The following is a 24,709-nucleotide window of genomic DNA, read 5'->3' on the forward strand; positions in this document are numbered from 1 at the left end:
GCGCTCTGGTGTTTATGCAGTTCAATGTATATGGCGGCTGTCTGTATTTGCGTGTTTAGAGAAAGCAAAAAGAAACCGGAAGGACTTGCAGTTTATGGAGAAATTGAACAGCTTTGAGTCCTGTTTTCTTAATAAAATATAGTTTTACTCCATTTGCCTTTTTTAGATGAAAAGTCAAGGCACTAAGTAAAAATGTTTGGAAAACCCCCCTGTGTTTATGTAAAGGGGAAAGAGGCCTTATATAAGGGCAGAGCGATTGAAGAACTGCAGATGGGGAGTGAATACACTGCGTCTGCTTGGAGGTGCGTGCTAGGGCTCCCCAGGGCCTCCGGATAAGGCTAAAGAGTGAGTGAGTGAGACAGGAGGAGGGAAAGGGCGAGCAAGTGTTCGTCACAGCCTGCTGTCTTTCTCCCTCCTTTCGCACCCGGGTTAGCAGCAGTTGCCCCCCCCCTCTCCCCCCCCCCCCCCCCTCCTCCCCGGGGGTCGGGCAGAAACAACCGCACTCTCCTCCGCCGCTCCCGACACAAGGGCTGCCCACTGAAGCCTAATTTGCAGCACATGCGTCCAAGTCGGTCCTCCCCCACTCTTTGTCCACTGCCCCACCAACCCCCCCCCCCACTCGCTCACAGACAATGCGACCTCCTCCCGTCATCCACACTTCAATGCTGGGGGCAATAGAATGCTATCGATGCTAGGTTTACTCTTTGATTACAGCACCGAGCGATGCCCACATTTTCAGAAAGGAAAAGGGTCAAATGTAGAAAAGGTTGCAGACGCTTTCCACACAAGCCATAAACTTGGATATCATATATAATATATTTATATATAATTTTTCTGAATGCCGATCAGCAATTTTTTAAATGATGAGTTGAAGCTTTGACCACACTAAGTGTGATGAATGCAGCAGCAGCTAAATAGGAAAATAGTTCCTTCTGTGAGCACTAGGTGGCAGCCTCTGGCCTTCTATCAGCCGCAGAGTGGACCCAGTGAAAGCATAGCTAATATGTCATGATGCATCCAGTATGACAACAAACCAAGGCCTCAAAAGTGGATGCTTATTTGAGAGCATCATTTCACATCAGGTGAATTTGGTGTTTCTTCGTATTGCTCAGTAATCGTTTAACTGAGCCTCAGGAAACCCAGGTAAGGAGATTCCTCACAGACACCAGGATGTTCAAAGATTTGTCAAAACGGCCAAAACCTTAAAAAATAATCCAATCATTTTCAGGGATGTGCTTCTTTTTTTTTTTTTTTTGGACCGTGGGATTGATCCCGAGGACCCGAGGACGTCCTCTGACGGAGTTGATAGCTGTGAATCAATGAGCTGCTACGCGGCATTGCACCGACACATTCCTGTGGTTTGGTGTTCTTGTCGACTCTTCCACGCCAAACCCGCTGGAAACCTTTTAGCCCACGAAACTGACTGCTGTGCTTTGCCCAGCGAGACGCACGTCCTGCTGCATTCACAGTGACACAGAAAGTTCTGCACACACACACACTTTTTTTTGTTGTTTTTTGCCTTTGGCTGTTACGCAACCGAATAAGAGGCACCCGGGTTTTGTTTCCCAACCTGCAAATTGGGCGGTGCCACGTGGCTTTGCTCCCACCTCTGGCACTGACAAGGTTGGCACCTTCCGGCCCGTGCCCAACCAATGGCCGTCACCGCTGTCCCCAGCTCGTCCGCTCACTGAGCATTGGAGGGACAGGCAAGGACAGGCGGAAGTGTCCTCCTCCTCCTCCTCTTCCTCCTCCTGTCCCCGTATGGAGGAACCGGTGGCACCGGCGCTGTGTGGTTCCTCCCGCTGACTTTTATCGGTCGTGACGTGAACGTACAGAACTGCCAGGGCGCATTCCACCGAGTTGCCGTCAGGTGTCGTTCCCGCTAACACTCCACCTAGCACCTGACCTCAAAGGCACCCGGGTCCGCCTGTCTTGCTCGCACGGGCCTGCTCGGATCCCTCTGCACACCTGCGCAGACGCACAACGCATGCACGCGCACAAGCATCATACACAGAGCCCCCCCCCCATAGGCCCAAAAGGGCTTCTCATGCACCCGGGTTCTGCCCAAAGCAACCTGCGGGACGATGAGAGCCGAGGTGTTTTCTCACTGCGTACGTGTGCACCAGCTCCCATGTCCTGGCAACTTACTCCCCTGAAACAAAGAGAACGCAGTGCGTGTGTGGAGCTTGCGATGAGGAATTTCACTGCCTATTACAGCGGGGCAGAGCAGCATTTGAATATTTCATATCTAAGTCAGAGTTATGAGATGACGCTGGAGTGTGAGAATGTGACGTTTGACTCTGGGCATGCGAGAGAGAGAGAGAGGCGAGCGAGCGTGGTCACTGTGAAAAAGATGGTCAAGGTTAAATTTGCTCGGCGGGTATAAATAGACCTTCAGTGATGTCCCCCTGATCTCACCGTTATTATTTATTAATCGTCGTCATGATCTGGGGGGAGCAAAGCCAGCCCCGGCCCAAGCAGTCGAGGACAGCTGAAGACAATGACAAGAGGAGGACAAACTGTCTGTCTGGAATGTTAGAGCCTCACAATGAAGCCCACGGGTTTGGAGTGGAGTGAGACAGACCTATCGGTTCTGTGTAAATGCGCCATTGCCCTTTTGTTAAACTATCGCATTGAGGATTGCTGACGCTGGTCTTAAACAGGCATTGCTCTTGCCAGGGTACATCAGTGGTTGTGTTCCCGTCATGACTCTGCCTTTTGTTAGGTTTTTTTCTTTTTTCTTTTTTTTTTTTTTTTTCTTTGACATGTTTCTCTTTTTCTACAATTAATTTGCACCAAGAGAACCGAATACTCGACAAGTTACACTACACATTTCGCCGTGAAATATTGCAAAAGTTGAAAGTAATCAACTCCGTCCTGGCCTTTTTATGAAATCGGTTCCTTCTGTTGCTGCTTTTTGTTCCCTTTTTGTAGCGTCTGCACAGTTTTCAGCAGCTCACCCAGTTCACCCTCGGCTGCACCCCTTTTGAAACTTCTCTCCTGCACATTCAACTCAATCCAATTCACTTGATTTTTCTGTAGCCCCCCCCCAAATCGCAAGTTACAAATTTGCCTCGGAGGGCTTTAAATGTGTGCACATGTGAATGTGTTGTTTGGCGCAGTCCCTCGAGCTGCGTTGACAACTCGCTAAGCTAAAACATACAGCAAGTACATGTGACATCGTGAATTTAAATCCAGTCCATGACCTGCTTGTTTTTCCATTTCCCGTCTCTCCTCCCTGCGTTGGGAGCACGTCACCCATATCTTGGAGTTGTTAACATGTAGAAGAGCACTGTAATGTTTCTATTTTATATAATATATATTAATGTCATGTTTATAAAATCACAGTTCTGATTCTGGAAATTCAGATCATATTTGATCACTTTTCTCTTATATGTGGAAATGTTTCTTTTGGTGGATGAAGTGTAGACTGCAGGATGGAGCATTTTGAAACACGAAAAAATAAATAGCCAAATGTTTCAACTTTTTTGGAAATGTGCTAATAAAGCCTCTAGTTGGGACCGTGATGGGGAGATTGTCATAGTGTCGGTTTTAGCTTAGCTCAGTATAAAAGCTGTTTAAATTTGTTCAATGGTGTACCGTTTATTGGCCATTGGCAGTGACCGCCTGCTTATAGTCACATGATCAGATTATTAATACATTTTTTTCCTGGCAAGATTCATTATTTCTTTTATTTGTTTGTTGAAAAATGGTCACTTCCTTTTATTTCGTTTCTGCGACAGTGGGCGAGGAGTTTTTTTTTTGTGAATTATAATTTAGGTATTTGTTTATGTGAAAGCAACCTATAGGAGAAAGAACTCAGCAGTGCAAATGTCATCACTTAGGTAGGGTTTTCCAGCTGATTTTGGAGCATTAAAATTCAATTACAAACCGTTGAATCAGTTTTTCTTTCTCCATGTCATGACTACTGCTCTTAGTTTTAAAAGCATTATCTTTTACCACGGATCGCTCTTAATGCTTGGCTCTCTGCTGACCACTGCCAAATGAGGCGTTTCACTAGAGCAGAGGTAGAGAAAGTACATTTTTAATGATTTTGCATCAAGTGCCTTTCTACTCTATATTCCATCAACTCATTTTCATGATTTGTAACTACTTGGTGGGCTAGAAATATTCCTTTGGGAGAATCATTCCTCCGCACAGAAGCAGACTCTAATTGAAAATACACACTACGCAATTTTAATTTGGGAGGATACAAAAAAATGACCAATTTATTAAGCCTGTTTGATAATCAAATCTAATGCATCGTTTCAATTCTCTTAGCTGTGCAACTGCTTAAAGGAAATGAGCAGCGGTCGGCTGTGCCTTGTAATTTGGATAAATGAAATGAGGCAATTCATAATTAAATGGAAATATGCTTTCTAAATCGTAAAGTTACATTGAGTTATTTGTAAAGAGCTTTTCCCCCCTACTGCAATGACTGGAGATGAATGCGCACTTTCACAAATATCAAGCTCTCTTAATATGATTGCTGCCACTAACGAAGACCAAGATGGTCACGTGTGCGTGTGTGTGTGTGTGTGTGTGTGTGTGCGTGTGTGTGCGTGTGTGTGTGTGTGTGTGTGTGTGTGTGTGCGTGCGTGCGTGCGTGCGTGCGTGCGTGTGTGTGTGTGTGTGTGTGTGTGTCATTGCCGTGAGGGAACTGATCACTATTCAGTCACAGATCTAAATCTCTAGGTGTCTCAGATCTGGGGCAAACACAGCGGGGCCCAAGGGCATTACAGGTGCAACATGATGACGCACAACTCTCATCAATGTCCTAGTCCTTGACAATGTCATTCGAAACTCAGAAAAAAGCAGATGCTTCTGGGGTCTGTTCAGCGAGGCAGGCTTGTTTAAATTTTCTCTTTTCTTACTCCTCCTAATTCGTTCTGGCGTTCTTTTTCCTCTCACTCCTTTGTTTTGATGGAAACTGTCATCTTATTGGTTGAAACGAAAAGACAAGTTGATTGATCAGGCTGGGGGGTATTGATCAAGCTAATCCTCCGCCGTGACCCTTGACCTTTGGATTGACAGCAGCCCCCATAATGAGGCCTCGGAACAGAGACCATAAGATAGGGGGTTTCGGGAAGGGCATCTGTGGGGAAAAAATAAACCCAAGGGGATGGGTAGCGTAAACACACACACACACACACACACACGCACACACAGCCCGGCTCAATCAACTTGGTGCCATTGTTACATTGCAATGCCCTCGATAACCCCAATTTGCATAATCGGCTTTTGCATTGTTTGGCCCAGACACATTAAGGTGCAGCATTGCATTGTTGACTGCAAATCAGCACGTGCCCTTTGTTTGCTCATCTCAATGTAGCATTATGCATTGTTTACTTATGCTGCAGCATGTGTTTTTCTGCTTACTGACTTTACAATTACACTAAACGCATTATGTTTACTTTCCCAGCAGGAGTAAAATGTGCGTTACATCTTACGCAACACAGTGTGTCCGCGAAAAAAGAAAAAAAAAACGACAACGTTGTTAACGCGGTCCACAAAGCACTTGTTTACGACACACCGAAAGAAAGGCCAGAAGGTGTATGTGTATGCTCCTTTCAAAAGGCCACTAAATTTTGTTAACCTTATTTACCAACCACATTCTAGGCATTCCGGCTGTTTTTCTTTGTCTATAGCTACCTCAGGACTGCCCCCCCCCACCCCCCCTTGAATGCAGTGGGACATTTGCACATTAGTTAAAAAGCTTTACACTCAAAGACTTGTGCAGTTGCGCCAACAACCGTAAATCACTTTTGCGCGCGCCCACACACACACACACACACACACACACACAAACTATACACCCAAAGGCAGTCTTCCACCTACCCTGGGTGGCCGTATCCATTTCTTCACCAAAATGAATCTGATGAAATATATCGAGTATCAGTGCTTGGTTGCACTATGAAAAGGAAATCTTCAAGAGATACCTAAGAGAACGTTGACAGGGACTCATGCAGGCCGTGTCGTGCTTTTGACCATCGTTGAGTTGTTCTGAGGCCATTCTTGCATCCTCAGAGATCATTAACACAAATAAATGAATATTCCTGTTTCGTTTACCTACATTAACTAAAAGTTGCTTAGGGAAGCTCGTTTACACATCGACGGACACGGGACAACGTGGGCATTCGTTTGGAGTCCGACAGTGTTGACCCTGAGGAAGGTTCGTTCTTCTTTTAAGCTCTGGTTTGGTCTCCCTCTCCCCCCCCCCCCCCCCCCCGGAGCGCAATATCGGCCTCCTGATTTACAACAAAGATTGGCGCTAACATTGTGTGGCTCCCATTTAGCGCCCGAGAGCGAAGTGTAATTCTCAGAGCTTTTTTTTTTTTTTTTTTTTTTTTAACATGCCGTGAAAAGCAAAACGGGCAATAATTGAAATTGCTAAAACCACGTAAGTGTTTGTATCCACCCGTGCGCGCACGGTTCGCGGTCCGGGAGCTCACTCTATGACACGGACACAGAAACTCTGCCCAAACCGGTCGATCAGCAGGTCTTTGGCTCAAAATGCAGCGGCTGGGCAAAAACTAGCTTTTCCTCGAAAAAGGAAGGAACTCTGCCGCGTGCACGTAAGAGAAGGTCATTGCGTTCGTCCGTGATAAGTGAAAATGCTTGGAAGGCCTCTTGTGGCACGGCTATAATTGAGTCAACTCTCGCTGCCACACCCTGTTTGCTAATTGGCATGAACACAAGCCACAACTTCACGCCGACACACTTGACCTCCAAGTCGAGTTTCCGCCTGCGGAGGCAAAAAACGGTGGCAGCCAGAGGGTGGAACATTTTTTGTTGACTGACAGACAGATCCAGCATAGAGCTGCTGGTTGCCACAGATGGACAGATGGACGTAAAAAAGGGTGAAATGCAGAGTTGGAGAGAAGATCTGTAGGTTCATTTGAATTGTTTAATTGCATGGAATTATTTCATCATTTGTTTTTGGTGAGATTTTTTTATAATAGCGTATTGGAAGTAAGTAACTACACTATGTTTTGTTTAATATCTTTGGATCGATTCAAGTTTTGTCCGTCCTGCACATGCATCAACCTTATATCCCGTAAGCACAGCTATTAGTCATGGATGTCTGATTGTTAAAAATGACTCTCCTTGTTGTATTTCCCTACAGTTTCAGGTTCCTCGATTGGCCTAAATTATGCCTCCACAGACATAAACTCCAACGGAAGGTGTTGAGAAGACAAAAGGCGCTTTAATCTGCAACATACGGCTCTCCAAAACATTCAAAAGGGGTTAGATAAACCGTATTTCACGGGCGAAAGTGTTTTACAACGTGAGAGCCTGTACAGTTTATTGAGATACATCCAGCCAGTGAAAAAGGGAGGGTTGGACTGAGTTCAATTTGTGCATTTAATAATGACCACTCACTGGTGACAAACTGGTCTTTTCACTCTCTTCCTCAAATCTTTACTCGCCTTACAGCAATCTTTTATTCAGCCTAAATGTTTTAATAAGTCCCAGGCATTTTTCTTCCAATGGGCCATATCCCGTTCACCTTACCAGACATTTTCCATGCTCCCTCACCCGAATGGATCCGAATGCTTACTCCAAGAAGTCTTTTTTTTTTTTTCTTCTTCTTTTCTTATTTATTCCTTGGAAAGCGTACTGTATTAGCCATAATTTGGTGAACTGAAGGCCTGCGCCAAATTATTGTCAGTCCTGGGGGCTCGATGCCTCAACCTGGTTAATACCCCTGCAGAAACCACTCTACTTTGTGTTTTTTATGGACAAGCGTCACTGCAACTGTATTTCAAGTAGGCCGGCTAATGAGCTTTTTAACCATCTCCATATGGACGTGCTCTAACGTCTAGACGGAGGGGCAGTAGTGGTGGCAAGCGGTGGTGTGCTGACAATGCCGTACTCTGCACCCCTGCACATATAATTCTTCCCCACAAGCAGCAGCGTTAAACCAATGGCAAGCCATGGTTGCTGTTAGGGAGCCATAATGGGTTATTGTTTACCACACAGCTCATAACAGCGGCTAAAATCCAGGATGTGAAGATGATGAGGAACATACTCCTCGTGCGCACTTACTTATGCAGACAATGATGCAATGTTCAGTATGGTTCTGTATTTCCCGAAGACTTGTGGTATGTTATATTCTTTTTACACTGCTTTATTGATCCGTTTTAACAACTGATATGTGCAAAGAGTCTCGACAGTGCAGAAATTGTGTCATGCAATAGGAAAACTTTCAAAAAAAGTTTATTAATAGCTTTGCTTCCGCTGGACTGTCAATAAACTAATGTATCTGACTTGGTGAATTCTGCTAAAGTAACTTCTTACTGTATGTCGTGGGAACGATGTGTCAGCAATGATCAAGAAAAGTTTAGCTGTTTAGGATCTACAACTGGAAAGGCATGGCTTTATGTACTAGACACAAAAGGACGGGTGGATAAAAACAAAGGTCAAAGTTGAGATGCATTTCTACAAAAACCATGAACCGATATTACTCTTTTCAAATCCCTCACGTTTTATTCCTTCATTTTATTTATTTTCAATATAGAGCAGATTCTTATGCATTTTGTTAAGCATCATTTTACTGAATGTAAATTCTAACTGTCATCTCATATTTTTTAATGTTTAAAGTTTTGACTTTCTGTTTATTTTCTTATATAATACCCCCCACAGTGCTATGGCTATGACCGCTATAGCACGCGCCATTCTAACAAGAGGCCTATAGGCCCATTTAAATGACAGCTGTCAAAAGCATCAGAAAAGATTTGACCCCGATTTACGTGAATGTATATACCGTCTTTTCTGTAATCTTTGTAACAAACAACACCTCCATCTCAGTGAGCACATCTCTTATTGGGTAGTGGTTACTTTTTTTTCTACCAGAAGCTGCCTGCGTGACAGTTTTTATGGAGTCACAAGAAATTCGACCTGGTATGAGTTTGTAGGTAGCAAAGGATTATACTCTTAAAGGCTTTAATGGGTACTCTGTAACGGCATTATATTTAGAGAGAGCCGCATTTTACAAGGTCCTGGTCATTATTATGAAATCCTACTGTCTCTGTAGCTTTGGTTTTATTGCCTTTTCACATTTCTCACTAAGATTCCCTCACAGTTACTGCAGACCTCGTGTGTAGAATTGTTTAATGTGTGCATTGTTGATACTGCATTATTTTAGTCTCCAGATCATACACACACACACACACACACACACACACACACACACACACACACAAAGATGCAAAAGCATTTAGGTTTGCACTTTAGAACAGTCCGAGATTAAGCTGGATGCATTAATGGATTATGGGACAGTGTTTTTTTCCTATTTGACTTGCACTGCTCCACAGCCACTCTGCCGTGGGGTGGGATTATTGTACAACACTGCAACCACTTTTTCCTAACCAAAAGCACAAAACGGCAGCTTCATGTTGCAGCGACCGATACGGTTCGAGGCTGCTTACATGCAACTAAACAAAGTTAATATAGTTTATTGTCTCGAAAATTTCTATTGATGTGCACGCTCCTTTTTCTCCTGCATTCTAAATGTTAAGTTAGAAAGCTCTGTCTTCGTGGGTTTTACACATATTCCCCTGCTCGCACAAGCTGTTACTCTTGGAAACACAGATGTAATCTCCCTGGGTCAAAAGTGGGAGAAAAAAGCCAAAAACGTTTAATGCATTCAGACAGCGAAAGTGGATAATCCTGACAGTGTCTCTTCCTGTTACAACTCAAAGTAAATATGTATATTAACATGGTTAAAGATCAGTCCATTACAAATGGCGTTCATGCATCCTCAGATACTGGTTCAGGTTTAGACAGACGGCTGGTAAGATAATGTGACTCAAGTAAATGGGAGTCTCTTTCAATGTCAATTTGGTTAAAAATAAGTTATCAAAATGATAAAGTATCATAATAGTAATAAAGTATAAATGACTTTTTCAAATAGTCATTGTTTCTTCTGCTGCGGCATGTGCCTTTTATACCTGTTCCCTGATTTGAAAAGGTTCATGATTTGTGTTTCTCCAAGTTTTATTCACTGTTGACCTCTGACTGATCTTAACATCATGGCGCTCTGTGAGGAATGCAATGCATTCTGCTTTATGGACTCACTCGGGTTTGCAGCAGGATTTGCAGAATTGCACAGGGGCTCCGTGACCTGAACTGTCACGGGGTCACCTGGTTAGGATTGGATGTGGTCCTGGACTATCGGATCCAAGCATAACTGGGAATGAACCTGTTTTAAAAAAGGAGAGCTATTCAGACACTTTTTTTTTTTTTTTTAAACGGGCAAATGGTAAAAATCCAGGACGGCACGCAGTTTGAACTTTGCGCATGTTGCTCGTTCTCTGCCTGAGGGGCTTGGTGGGGGCTTTATGGGAGGATATTTCAGGGTTCCTCTGCACCCCGTCAGTCTGCACATAGTGTTCCAACCTGAGCGGATGCTGAGCGTAAGCGTTAGGTCATCTGTTCTATCTTCATCACCCATCTGCCAGAGTGACAGTCTGATCCTAGGTGAAGAAATGAAGAATATAATTACAGGTCTCCAGAGCTGTCTTTCCCGTTCTGTCACAATACTCGGGTGACTCAGTGCGTTCACATTTCCATTTCCCTTCAGTGTTAACTATGTATAATGAAAGTTCCCTTGCGATGCATGACACGATTCAATCAGATCCAGGTGTACGACGCAGTGATATTTTGCCGACTGAAAAAGAAAAGGGCAAATTGGGAATGTCAAAAGAAACAAGCATTCTACCACAAAGTGTGCCTCAAAAACAAGCAATCTCATGAGAATCAGGAGTCTTTGAGACAAGGACCCAAACAGAAACTCACTCAAACAGATGGAAGTGTTGCCACACAACCACGACTAATGGGAGAATGGTTTAACAACCTGACATGTGAAGGGTCGGACACACAAAGTTATCCACCGTCTCCTTTGACACGATTTCAATGTGTGGTCCACGTGAAACTCTACTCCCAGCAACTTCCAAGGTCAAACACCTCTCAATATGTGATTTCCCCGGGCTCAAGACACAAAAGGAAATATATGGCCCAAAGTCGCAGCATGGTATGAGGAGGGAAAGCAAATATTTAATGTTTGTTCTCTCTTTCCTTTATGGTAGGTGGCAGGTTTTTGCTGTCTAAACACACATTTACAACAAAACAACTGTGGGAGAACCGAGAGGAAACATCGACATTCCAACCGACTGTCTCTATGGAAAACCATTAAATGGTAAAGTCACGTTCCGCTCTGTGTCAAAATACCCTCAGAGTAACAGTAACATTGACCAAAGGATTGTTTTCATTTCACTCTGCAGCAGTGACTTTCGAAGGCTTTGTCGCAAATCTCAAAGGTTTATGAACTTTAGTGGAGAGTGCGGTTTTGAAAAAACATCCGTCTCCGGACATGTCAGTAAACATTAGGATTTGTGAGTCAACCTGAAACTTACGAATCCCTCACAATTTTTCCTTTTTTCAAATCCCTTTGGAAAAGAAATTCCTGGTTTGGCATTTGGGATTTGCTATAAAATTAAATTGACGTTAAATGCCTAGGCCAGATTGAAAAAAAAAAAAAAAGAAAGTACACAAGTGTACTTGTTGCCATTTTTTTGGTTAAAAACCTCAAACGCTAGCGTTTAAATTGAAAGAAGAAAGGACATCCGATCCATTAAAGGAAGTTAAGAGAGGACAATGACTGCTATGGCTTTGTCAATGTTCTCCCATTACTTTGATCTAATGCTTACTTTATTTTGAAAGAACATTAATGGGAAACATGACTTTGACGGGGCACTTAGGTCGACCTTTACAGTTTATGTCATACTTTGCCAAATTTAAAATGGAGGATTCCCAGAAGCATTTGAGTAACCTAAAAGTAGTTTTTGCATAACATATTTGTTTGCATTTAAATCTCTGTCGAATAGCTCTACTACAATTATATCTGACTATTACATAATGATGTAATCTCATAATTATATAATATGAATTATTATATCATAATGATGTAATTTTCTAGCTGGGCTCTGAAATAACGAATGTTTTAAAACTGCTTGTTTGTTGTGCCGTGTCGGTGTGAGCATCGGTTCGTTTGTGTTGTAACCACTAGAGGGATACTTGTACACCTTGGAAACTCCGTAAACACCATCACCGGGTGCCACGGGGAGAATCGCCGTCCCTGAGAGTTGCCTACCTGTGTGACTTCCCACTTTAAGAAGAAAAAAAAAAAAAAAGGAAAGAAAAGAAAAAAAAAAACAAGCACAGCCCCGGAACATTTGAAACACGAGTTGTTGTTAAAAAGAGAAACTGCCTCTAAAGCGGACCGCTGGCTCTTAGTCCTCCAAGTGTATCTGCTCCAGGCAATCAATGAGGACCGCGGTGCTTACTTCTGCGGCTCTCTGTCCCTCTTTCTCTCATTCGCCTTACCAGATATTATAGTGCATCTCAACTTTTGTACAGGCATACAGGCAAGGGGAAGTTTGGATTACATTTTTTAATTTTTTTTTTTTTTTAAATCACAATTTACCTCTCGTTTTCTCTTAATAAATATGAGAGGTCGTTTTGTTGACAGTTTTGTTTGGAATGTAATATGTGCCATTTCTTATGCTGTTTTACGGGTAGGATGAGGAATCAACAAAAGGTGTGACAAGAGCTTGGCGGACAACTGTGGATTTCTGCGAGTAACTCCTACCGTCCAAAGGGGATGAGGGGGGCATCGGCCGGACCCCCCTCTTGATTGATCACTTATTAGTCATCCCTTTGGCTAAATGGGACCCATTGAAAAGGCACCGTGGAACACATACATGAATCAAATATTCCTGTGTCCCCTGAATGTCTCCAGAGTAGTTTTGCTTAAGAGAGGGGGTCGTGGCTTAGCATTATAAAGAGGGGAAAACAGCATAGCTTTATGGGTTTATTTAGACAGTTTCTACGGTTTGACATTCTACAGCTGTAACAGAGAAGGAGAAACTCGAGAGGATTCCAAAGAGGAGAACATTGTGGACATATATATTTTTTCTAGTAATTCCGTTGTTTCTTTTTTTCTCTCTTATTTTAAATATTTTTTTTGCCATTACCTCTCCCGAAAAATGAAACTTTGGACATCTCCCTGGGTGTCTTGCCTGGTGATTCTCCTGTTGTGTTTTGGATCAGAGTGCGGGACAGTCCGGAGAAAGGGGAGATCCAAGAGGGAGCTGGTGCGCATTAGGGAGGCAAAAGCCACCATCCCAGGGGCTTGTGCCACACGCCTGCCCCGGGGCAAACGCTCTTTGCCCGGCTTGGAGCGACGGGTGCTGCGCCAGCGTCGGCGCTTCTCTCTTGCGGAGGAAAACTCTCCCGCCCGGGGGAAAGCTGTCTATTTTACCGGCAGGGGAGATCAGCTACGGTTGAAACCCGGCGTGGAGATACCCAGGGGAAATTTCACTCTTGAGATGTGGATCAAACCGGAGGGAGGTCAACGCTCACCCACAGTGATAGCAGGTAGGATAGTCTCCACATCCTCCATCATATTGTCAACACAACTCCTTTCATAAGTGTAACTTCAAAACTGGCCACTGAGATGTAATATCCAGAACTAAGCATGCAAATGTGCAGTGTTTTATTCCATTGTCATGTTGTCTAAAACAAAATCAACATGCAGTTTCAGTGAGTTGAAAACGAGTTCATCCATCAGACTAGACAATGATGTAATGCTCTCAAAAGTACAGCGGATCATTTGGGTAGTGCAAGCGTTGAATAGCGCACATTTTAGATCGCATTTAAGTTTGCCAGACTACGCCGAGAAATTGGTGCAACAATATTTTCTCCGCTGAACGAATTTTCCGTAATGTCTCTGCTTTAGAATAATGAGATCCCTGGGCTGTGGTCGGACAAGTGAGGCGAACGGCCGGCAGCTATAGGCTACTGCATCATTTGACCGGCAGCTGATGTCACTGTGCGTAAAATGTAATTTCATTAAACCGACAAGGCTATTTTAAAACTATGATGTAATGGCTTAAACTTTGTGAGCGAGCACGTCAGGCAGAGAGCCCGCGGGGTCTGCCGGGGAGAGGTGGGCGCTCAAAGCGGTCAGCTCGAGCCGCAAGCTTGAGTGTCCCCCAAAATCGACACCTTTTGGATTGGCTTCCGGACAGGACTGAGAGACCCTGCCCCCCCCCCCCACGCCCCCCTCTCTCCCTCCCTCTCCTTCTCCCCGAAAAAAATGTGTTTCATGCGTGTGCTCTTTGACTACTGTGCAAAAGCATGCGTTCATCCGGGGCCCATAGACGCGCAATCAGTGGTGCAACGTCCCCGTCCCTTGAACTGCGCAGAGAATGACACGCGCACTCGAGTGGATCTCTCCCTTCAGAGGAAAGCTGGACACTTATATCATCTATGTGCGCTCCTTTTCCTCCTGCATCCATGCGTAAAGGAGCACCGGAAAGGTGTTAAAACTGGTCTGCATCATCTGCTACCACCGATAGCGTTTTTGTGCATTATGGTTTTTTTTTAGTGCTTTTCCTTGCCGATAGGGAGCGTTCTATACACAACTCATTGCCCGTTACAGCATAGTTGTGCAGATGGCTGCCTATGAACTGCATTGAACTGAATTGAACTCAGTCCTCCTCAGCCTCCAATATGTCTGTCTGAACCTTTGTACACTTACCCAAACAGCTTAAATGAATACATTTACATGGTCCTTTTTTTCTCTCTCTCCATCCACCACCCCTTCACTCTCACTGTGTGTATGTGTGTGTGCGCGTGTGTTTTGAAATACAGCACACTTTTACATTACATTACATTACATGTCATTTAGCTGACGCCTTTATCCAAAGCGACTTACATTGTATTATAACCCATGCCTTACATTTTGCCTGGGGAGCCATTAGGGGTTACTTTTAGGGGGGTGATAGCCAATTGGCAGCCTCTGGCAAACCAATCCTTGTCAGAGTCTCAAAGTGGGATAGAGAGTGGTGAGAGCGTCTGTTGTGACCTGAATGACTCCTTGATTTACAGGACAGACACAATAACAGGAGCATCTGTACGGAATTATGTAATGCAGTTAGAAAACAACACTACTTTGGACCCCAAAAATGACGAGTGGAGTAAACACCTCGGGGGGGTCCCATTTGTACCAGAAAATGAACATTATAGGCTTTACACATGTGCTATTGGATCACATTATTTTCCAAAGGTGTTGTTGTGGTACGCGCCCCCCCCCCCCCCCCCCTCATTTCTTAAGATTTTCTCCCATCATATTCCAATCAATTTACTAGAGAACACATATGATGATGAACAAATTCAATAAAGCCTAATCTTTTAAATCCAATTCAGGCCTCAAAAATCCCAATGCCCCTCAAAATATTCCATCCGCTTGTTTTGATCCCTGAGAAGTGTTGTTTGCAGCAGCTGTTTTTTTACTGTGTTGTTTTGACCACGGTTTCTCTCTCTCTCCCCCTTTCTCTCCTTCTCTTTCCCTCCCTGTCCCTCATTGTCTTTTTTATCTCCTCTTTTATCTGGCTCTCTCTTGTCTTGAGTGGTGTCTTGCACACACGATTCTTGTAGCTAAAATATATGCATTTATTTGCAATGAAAAATGAAGGCTGATGAATGACAGAATTGTAATGATCAATACATCAGAAGATAAAACAGATTTGCAGTATATATTTCAATCTGCCGACTTTAAACGTTGCATTAGTATATATTAGCTTTTTAAAATGTAATGATATCATGAACTCCAGTTGTTTATAAATCAAAATGGGCTTTACTAGCTAAGGAGTGTGCACATACATATGAGATCTGGCTAGTTTATGTTCCTGTCAATCTATAAATTAAGACATACAACTGAAACATGAAATGTATGTATGTGGCCACACACACACATACACACATTCGCACGCACAAACATACACACACAATCAGATCATCATGCTTTTTGTTCAAATTTCATGCAAACTTTGCTTTGTTTTGCCCTGTAAGCCCTTGTATCCGGGTCACGTTGGGTTGTTCCGCATCATGAGAAGAGGAAAATAAATCACAAGAGGGATGGAGGCTCTCTTCCATGACCTTCTTGGGACAATTATATGCAGACCTAAGCAGATAATTGCTGTGATAACAGATATATTTCGGTGCAGTCATGCTGTGTGCAAATACATTCACAAATGAAACAATATAATAATTCCAGCTCTGCTGGAACTTCTTTCTTGGATACTGATGATGATTGGTCTTCACCTAATTGGCAACATTTTCCAAAACATATAAAGCGAAACTATTTGTAGGTCATTTATCACTCATTAAATCCAGCATTTAGTTGAACTCATTCCGAGTGAAACTTGACAGCCAAGTGAAATGTTGGAAGTCAGGTGTAAAATTGATATCTTTGTTTTGTTTGTGAAGTTTGTTTTTAGACTCGGGAGAAATTCCACTGTTTCCTCAGAGACATGGCTGTGGAGGTCATTTTAGTATGATCTTGGAAAAGTACCTTTCTTCGACCTTTCAAAGCTAGAAAAAGCTTAACATGTAAACCAAGTCTTCATTGTTCCCTTCCTCTCTGGTTTTTATCAAGTCCTTGTGACATTTTTCTTTCAATCTTTTTTGTTTTTCCTGAGTTTGTTTTTCTTGGAAGAAGACAAATGGCAAGTCCGAGGAAGGTTTCCTTTGAAACTGACAAGAACAGCTCTCCACCGTACTGTGTGCAGTGTGTTTCTGAGAAGATACAAATGTGTACTCCGTAATTTGTCCGAGCACATGAGAGTTAGTGTATTTTTTCATGAGCATGTATATATGCATGTCCGCATAAGTGTGTGTATATATATGTGTGTGTGTGTGTGCATATGTATGTTTGTGTGAGCCAGAATAGTCGCAGTGCAGGGTCTGGAAAAGTGTAGTGTCTTAGATTAATTGAGCATGGCAGAATTATGACAGCTGTTTACACTAGGAGCCCTACGAGCATTTTAGCACACCTTTTAGCCTTGAGTGCACTAGCTGACAGATGGAACACTTTTTCTTTCCAGTGTAGTGGAAAAGCTGAAAACGTCACCCGCTGAAGGACTGACCTTGACGCTGAACCCAACCCTCATTCTTTGAAGATTGGTCCGTTGGAATACCAATTTAATGAATGCATAATGGAATGTGCATCTAATTAGAAACAGGTCAAAGTTAGCAAGATGGCTGTGCAATCACCATTAGCCACACACTGCAGGCTCAGGTGACCTAATCGATGGGGAACAAAGACATTTCAGTGGACAAGTGCATTGAGGCTAAGACGTAATCATCACTATGATGATCAGTTTTTTAATTTCGGACTATACTAAAGTCAACAGGGAAGAAATGAGAAGTGCATTTAGAAGCATTTTACATGCAGATACAGGTAATGTAGATTATGGGCTTGGTGTACAGCTCACAGATTGAGTGTCTTTGAGAGGATGCATTGAACTCACAGAAAGCTCACTGTTTGAAGTCCGATGTTGCCAAATGCAAGCAATGTATTCATGTGACAAGAGTGAAGTCTTGCTCTCTCCCCAGAGTCACCTGCACACACACACACACACACACACACACACACACACACACACACACACACACACACACACACACACACACACACACACACACACACACCATCGCATGATGAGATGGATCCTATGAGGCACGTCAAGGTGCTTTGGAATCTTTGCACACTTTGACTGGAACCTATGGATATGTGCACATAGTCGAACATGTATTAAGAACACACACACACACACACGCAGACATGAACTTGTGAGCCCACACACGCATACCTCAACGAGCGCTAAACAAACAAACAATTAACATTCTGAGATCCCCTAAGAAGTGAAAACACATTACCATGCTGAAGCTGACATACACGGTCCAAGTGAAATAGGAAAAGGTGTTTTGGTGCCTCTATAAAAACAAGACTTGAGCTGAAAACTAGCCTTTTTTCTGGCTACCCCTATGGCAAAGGACATTTACACGAACAACTTTAAATGCGCTCAGTGTTCATGAGATGCTTATACAGAGAGATTTCCATGGGGTCTCCCTTAGTCAAACATACACTTCCACCCAATTTCCAGGACAACGTGCACTTGGAAATCATACTTTATATTATATGAATACATCTGCTCCCTAATCACAACTATTTTTCCAGCCCCTCTGAAAATAACACAAAATGTGGACATTCATTGAATTGAATGAGAAAATAAGTCCAAACCTTTGACTGGTATTGTAAACTGAAATCAAATTAGCATTAAGGACCTAATACATGGGACATGTTATTGTGAAAAAAATAACTATATTAAAGCTATATAAATAGAGTGAGTTAGGTATCAGCTACCACACGGGTGACGATTGATCAATCCTTTTTTATTATTAATGCCGATATTATCTCATTTTATCTGCACATTCGCACTTGGAAATAAAGGTATGCACATATTAACTGACTTCTTTTCCACTTTTTCTCCAGGCCTATACGACAAATGTTTCTACGCCTCCAGTGACCGAGGCTGGCTGCTCGGCATCCAGGCGGTTAGTGAACATGGGAATCGTGACCCTCGCCTTTTCTTCTCCCTTAAAACTGACCGTGCCCACAAAGTGACCTCCATCCACTCCAACGCTCGCTATTTACCCAACCAGTGGGCACATGTTGCCGTCACATATGATGGCGTGTACATGAAGCTCTTTTTAAACGGCGCCCAAGTGGGTGTCAGTCGGGAGCAATCGGGCGATGTCTTTAGCCATTTGACAAAAAAGTGCAAAGTGCTGATGATCGGCGGTAATGCACTGAATCACAATTACAGGGGGGCGGTGGAGAAAGTGTGCCTATGGAGGCAGGCCAGGGGGCAGAGGCAGATTGTCAGGCATATGCAAGGCCACGAGGACACCCAAGATCTACCTCAACTGGTCATACGTGAAACATTCGAGCACCCGGGCCGGAAGTGGCTGACCGTAAAAGATGGTGTCTTTCCTCAGCCCGACCACGGCGGAAGTGGAAGGTTAGGATTTCTGGGTGCTGGTGGTGGAATGGTGAATTCTGAGGGATTATTGGACACAACGCTGGACCCTCCGACCTGTGGTCAAACTGTCTGTGACAATGTTGAGGTTATCGAAAACTACAACCATCTGTGGACCTTCCGTCGACCCAAGAAAGTGCGATATCGTGTAATAAATGTTTGGGACGATGCTCGGATGAAGCCAACTGTGTCAGATTACCAGATAAGCCTCCAGCACCAGCATCTTAATGATGCCTTTAGCCCATACAACATCACTTGGGAGCTTAGCATTTACAACGTGACCAATTCCTCCCTTCGAAACCGCTTGATCCTAGCTAACTGTGACATCAGCAAAGTTGGCGACGATGCATGTGACCCAGAATGCAACCATCCGCTGACAGGGTTCGATGCAGGGGACTGCGTGTCCGGGCTTCGGAGCCGCTGCCCAGAACACAAGCAGGGAAATGGCGTATGTGACCCTGATTGTAACTGGGAGAACTTCCTCTATGACCTTGGCGACTGCTGTAACCCCAACGTGACGGATGTCACCAAGACATGCTTCAATCGCTCGTCTCCGCACAAGTAAGATGACTTTGTTTGCATTTTGCATGTTATCACGTTTGTAGGAATGGTAATCCCGTTGTGTATTTTTTGTACTGACCACAAGACTTAAATATTCAACAAAAAGCTTAAATTACCGTTGTTTAAATTGTTTTTTTTTTTTTACTTGACATGATGAGTAATTTTGGTAAAACCAACACACCATGTTCTCATCTGTCTGGAGTAAATCCAAAAACAAATCATTCCATACATGTGTGCCTGAAGGGAGGGTTCAAAGTCTGGTCCTACTGTTTCCTGACCATTTGGGCTGAGGCTGAGTGTAACATAACTCTCAACATGTGTGGCCTGGGAAAACCCTCTGGGAGCAGCTAGTCCAATCTAGCCTGAGCCTGGTTCAATCAGTGTCCCACACTTAAGCAGGGCAAAGCAAACACAACCGTATGACTTTTCTAGTAGCAAGTGCGCAGGCCAGTCTAATCATTTTTGTTGCAAAGTTTCAACAATTCCCCTCCTTCTTTTTCTACTCTGTCTTCTATACCCAAACGTCCAATAAAGCTGGCTTGATTGGAGAGAGGGGGGGGGTTGTTTTTCTGGAAAGAGTGATATTCTAAACAGTGGAAAGGCAATTAGAGGTCAGACAAGAGAGTACAGTATGCTTTTGGCGTGTTGCAATGGAAATCATTTAAAAACACACCGCTCTCCAAGAAACCACGGATGTTTCATATGTTTCCTGGGGAGGCAGGTATTGGTCTGTTAACGTGGGTGCCTGAAATAATTTTCCAGGAAAAACGGTTTATTAAAGTTCATTTCACTTGCATTTAAATACCACTATTACGGAATCTTCTACATGGACTGCATGTCGAGCAAGAGATTATGTAGTGTCATTCCGACACTTTGGGACAATATAGAGGCCTTCATAATTGCATGCAAATTTTTGTTTTTGTGGTAATGTTTCTGTGGCTTTTTCGATGATTAGTTAAAGATGGCAAGATGAATACATCTCCTTTTTTCTGTAATACGGTTTGTGTCAGACTGCCAATAGCAAGATTGTTTGTATTCTACATTGAAACTTAACGCTGTAGAAGACATGTCTGTGGACAATGTAGGGGGTCTCAATGATTATGACAGAAAAAGAGAAGGAAAGGACTTGTCATATGAGGGGACATATGAAAGGTTTTGCCTAGTTTTCCGATGAATCAAGGGCACCAGTATGTTTTCAATCACAGTTAAGCTGGAAGCATGGTCTGTTTGGCACAACACTGTTGTTTAAAATGGCAGCAAAATAGCTAAATAATGACTAATTAACAACATCAGAGGGTAAAAGCAGGTGGGTTTGCTGTTGCTTCCATATTTCCTATCACGTCCCTTCCAGTTTTGTCATCACTAGAAGCTAATTTATCAAGTGACAGGCAAACCTCTTCTTCAGCCATTGGCAAAACGTTTGCCGTTGCATTGTTCAAACATCCCTGCGGCCTTTTGAAAGATGGGCCTGTGAAAGGATGGATACCAGAAAGAAAGAAAAAGAGACAGACAGAACAAGGACAAGATAATGCTCAGTCCAAAACCTAGATGTAATCTCCCCAAGTGGATGCTTATTTTGCTTTGATTATGGTATGTCTGGAGAGACTTGCAGAGAGCTGCGCTACAAACACTTTGACATTCTGGGTTAATTACGGAATTCTGGGTGAAAAATGTACAACGTGTGCAGGGGAACAATGGTTGTGAGGTACTGCATTTATTTTTGCAGCGTTTGCGCCTGTTACCACTTACGTGGAGGGTTTTCCGAAATCTGGCTAGCACAGGACACAGGCATCTCTGTGGTGCTGCAACAATCTCTCCTCTGAAAATACCATTGATAATAATCCCCCCTCTCCCTCCCTCATTTGGCCGAGGGAAATATTTCGCATTGTTTTCCCAGCCCCAGGTTTTGACACTTCTTATGGTTTTGGTGCCATTTGATCTTATCTGACAGAATTTTCGTACTTTTGCGGAAGTTGCGGCTGTAAATTAAACGCTGCGAATTTACTTGATAAGTGCTAAAGAGCACTGGAAAAAGTTGTTTGGGAAGCTTGCGTGTCTTTGTCTGCCAGCAGAATGGATGATCAATCCCGTCGTATCAGAAAACTTGCAACCTTCTCAAATTAGAATGCTTTTACCTCCCAAACTAAAGCAAAATGTATTAACACACTTTGCAAGGATATTAAGACAGTTTTGTCCTTAATATGGTTTTGGGAAAGGTCATCTGTTTTCCCTTGGCCTCTGTCTTCCCCCCCTACCCCCCCTACTGAGTCAATACCTCTTAATGTGGCAGGTTAATGGATAGACCACCCTTTCTCTTTCCTTCACTCCCTCTCCCTGCTGTATTTTTGCTCGGAGTGAAGCTAATCTCCGGGGCCCTTGACTTGGGTGTTTTACAGTTGGTCGTCTAAACCTTAAGCCCCCATCCCATAAAATATAATGGAGTGCTTCGGCGTAAATACCAGGAGTTTGCACTTCTCCTTTAAAGACATAGCACACTTATAAAGCACCTGCTGTTGAAGTTTCACCTGTGCTTGCATGGGGGCTGATAGACCTCTTTCTGCTTAACTAGGTGGCTGAGGGGAAAGTGGAGTTAGGATGGGTTTTGCTCTGTTCACTGGGCAGGACGGGGACTTTCACCTGGCTACGAGGGGATAATGCGTCAAGACACTGAAGGTGGTCTTTTGAACATAGGAATCACTAGGGAATTTAGTCAATACTGATACTGTTCACCCCAGTGCTCTATTAAGATCTCACATTTTAGAGAGGAACTGGGAAACTTTTGAGCTTAAAACCATCCCATCGTCCATTCCTCCAAGTACTTATTTTTCTCTAGGGCTACGAGCAGTCACAGCAACATTCCCTGGATCTGAGCGTTGACACAGTTCCTGTGCATGTCTCATACTTGGAGGGGGAGAAAATCAGCGGAGTAATTTGGAAGGTTAAAGAGGAGAGTGCAAGTATAGTAATAAAAGCAGAGATGAATGATGGGTTTAGGGGCTGCGGTGTTGACCGACTCGATGACAGATGAGCTGAGGGCCCCCCTCCAATTTTAAAAGTGTTTTTGGCGGTGAGACCGTCATTGCCATGCCAGCTTACACACTATACTGGTCCAGACGCGTGTATACAAGGCAAACTTATGGGCTTGTATGAATTATATATGGGTGTAAATGTATAAGGTCATAATCCCCCATTTACTACGTATCAGATAGAGAAGCATTAACGTGGCCGTTTGAACTGCCTCGCTCACCCCTGGACCTCCAACAAATGCCCTCTAGTGATACTTAATTTAAGCTTGATTTTATGCACTTACCATCCCATTCTCTCTCTCTCTCTCTCTAACTACTTAAATTTTTTTCTCCTATTCTCCAGGATATGTCCAAGAGGTGGTGTGGTTAAAGGCATGGAAACTCCTGTCTTTCCCAAGTGGCTCATCTTGGCTAACAAAAGTTTAATGGAAGGCGAGAGAGGGGAACAGGGACCAAGGGATGGTGAAATAGTTGAGGGCGGAGAGAGAAAGAGAGAGAGAGACCGTGGGCGTGGTGAAGGGTAATTGGCGTTTGACTGAGGCGCAAATAGGCGGATTGAAAGTGAGAGGCCTAAACTGCTTTGTTTAACACCCTCGCAGTGAAATCCCTTTGCTACGGCTTCGTAAAGTTGCAACCCAATCACTTTACCAAAGCTTTGCCAGCGTCTGACATCGTACACGCGAATATTGAAAAATGCAGATGTAGAAAGACAATGGGGCTTTTCTTATTCAATCAATTATTGCTCTTGATCCAAAAGTCTACCCGTTCACCAAACCAGCATGTGTTGCATATTGGGATTTCTAAAGAGGACAGAGGGCTTAAGAGTAATTGAGCTCAATTTATGTAGGTGCTGACCCTACAGTAGAACTCTGTTCTTCTTCGTTGGTGACTCAACCAGCCCCCCACCATTTATGTCCAAAAACTCTGGACAAATATTTTTGAAGGAAATAATGAAATTCCTGAAATTGCTAGAAAGAGGAACATTATATATTCTGTTCTCACTCGATCTCTCTCATTTGACCTGGCACCAGTGAGGGCCCCCGTTTGCTCCGGCGTGGGCTGGAGGAAAACGTTTCCGAACACTGAACTTCTTTATTTATCACGCTTCTTTTGAGAGAGGGCTCCACCTTCACCAAGCAGCAACTTGTGATTTTAGGCATCCAAAGGAAAGATTTTAGAAATGTTAGGAAACCTTTTGTGTTGTTGTAGATGAAATGAGCATGGGTGGTAGCCTCAGCAGGTGTACCGTGTTGCGGAAACTAGCTCTTCCAGAACACAGAACCCATCCGACTTTTACACCGTTTTTATATTATATGCCGGCATTAACTTTTCAACTTCAATAGTAACTTTGTTACTATTGACCGGGAAAAGAAAAAGAGCACATTGGTACAGCTGGTCACATTTAATTGACTCCAGTAAAAAATGTATTCTGCATATCTAACAATGTAGTTCCTCTTTGGAGGCTTGACATCATATAAAATGGTCTTATTATCTAATAAAACTAACATATATAATTCTTTGAGGGAATACTGGCCAACAAAAATAAACTACTGTAGTTTAACATTATTACTAAAGTGGTAGTACTCACACAGTTGCACTTCTTTTGGCAACAAAAGGCTTAACTATAATATTCTGATAAACTCCAAAGATTTCACATGTCATGTTATCACAAGGCCATTAACCCTAATGGATGCTTGCCAGTGATTCCAGTCCCGATGAATGAAAACTGGTACAAAATGGGTAGAGAGCAAAATCGCGGAAAAGAAATCTTTAGCTGGGAGAAAACCGTGCTGTAGAATCAGGGGCGTTATTTTAGCCGTGGTGTTATCTCACGTATTGTTATGATCTAAGCACATGCAAAATAAGAGTAGGAACCATAACGCTGGCGAGCGGGTCACACAAATGAGGTCAAGACATCTCAACTTGTTTTCGTATCCATTGTGTATCTATTTCCACATCAGTTTAAAGTGAACTAAAAGAAATAAACTCACTTCGGCATGTGCAACAGATTACTAACTCTTCAAACAGCACCGAGCATGTTGATCCTGTTTGCCAGGACCGCTAGCCACGCTCCCATGTGTTCATACAATTAATGACAGTATTTTCTTGGAAAGATCTCATCGTGTTGAGTGATTGCACTTGCAGTCGTTAGTGCTGCCATCGGTATCCCCA

The 24,709-nt window shown here is 43.4% G+C and overlaps 1 protein-coding gene across 1 annotated transcript in view; it reads left to right on the plus strand.

The window, feature by feature from the left end:
- Positions 1-13,037: 13,037 nt before the first annotated feature.
- Positions 13,038-24,709, plus strand: part of pappaa (pregnancy-associated plasma protein A, pappalysin 1a) — a 52,373-nt gene continuing 40,701 nt past the window's right edge. Inside the window, exons 1-2 of the mRNA XM_037485302.2 lie at positions 13,038-13,440; positions 18,404-19,511. Coding sequence (XP_037341199.2) covers positions 13,050-13,440; positions 18,404-19,511 — 1,499 coding nt within the window. The 5' untranslated portion in view covers positions 13,038-13,049. The remainder of the gene's footprint in view (positions 13,441-18,403; positions 19,512-24,709) is intronic.

This window comes from Pungitius pungitius, chromosome 18, assembly GCF_949316345.1.
Source record: "Pungitius pungitius chromosome 18, fPunPun2.1, whole genome shotgun sequence".
Taxonomy (NCBI): Eukaryota; Metazoa; Chordata; class Actinopteri; order Perciformes; family Gasterosteidae; genus Pungitius; species Pungitius pungitius.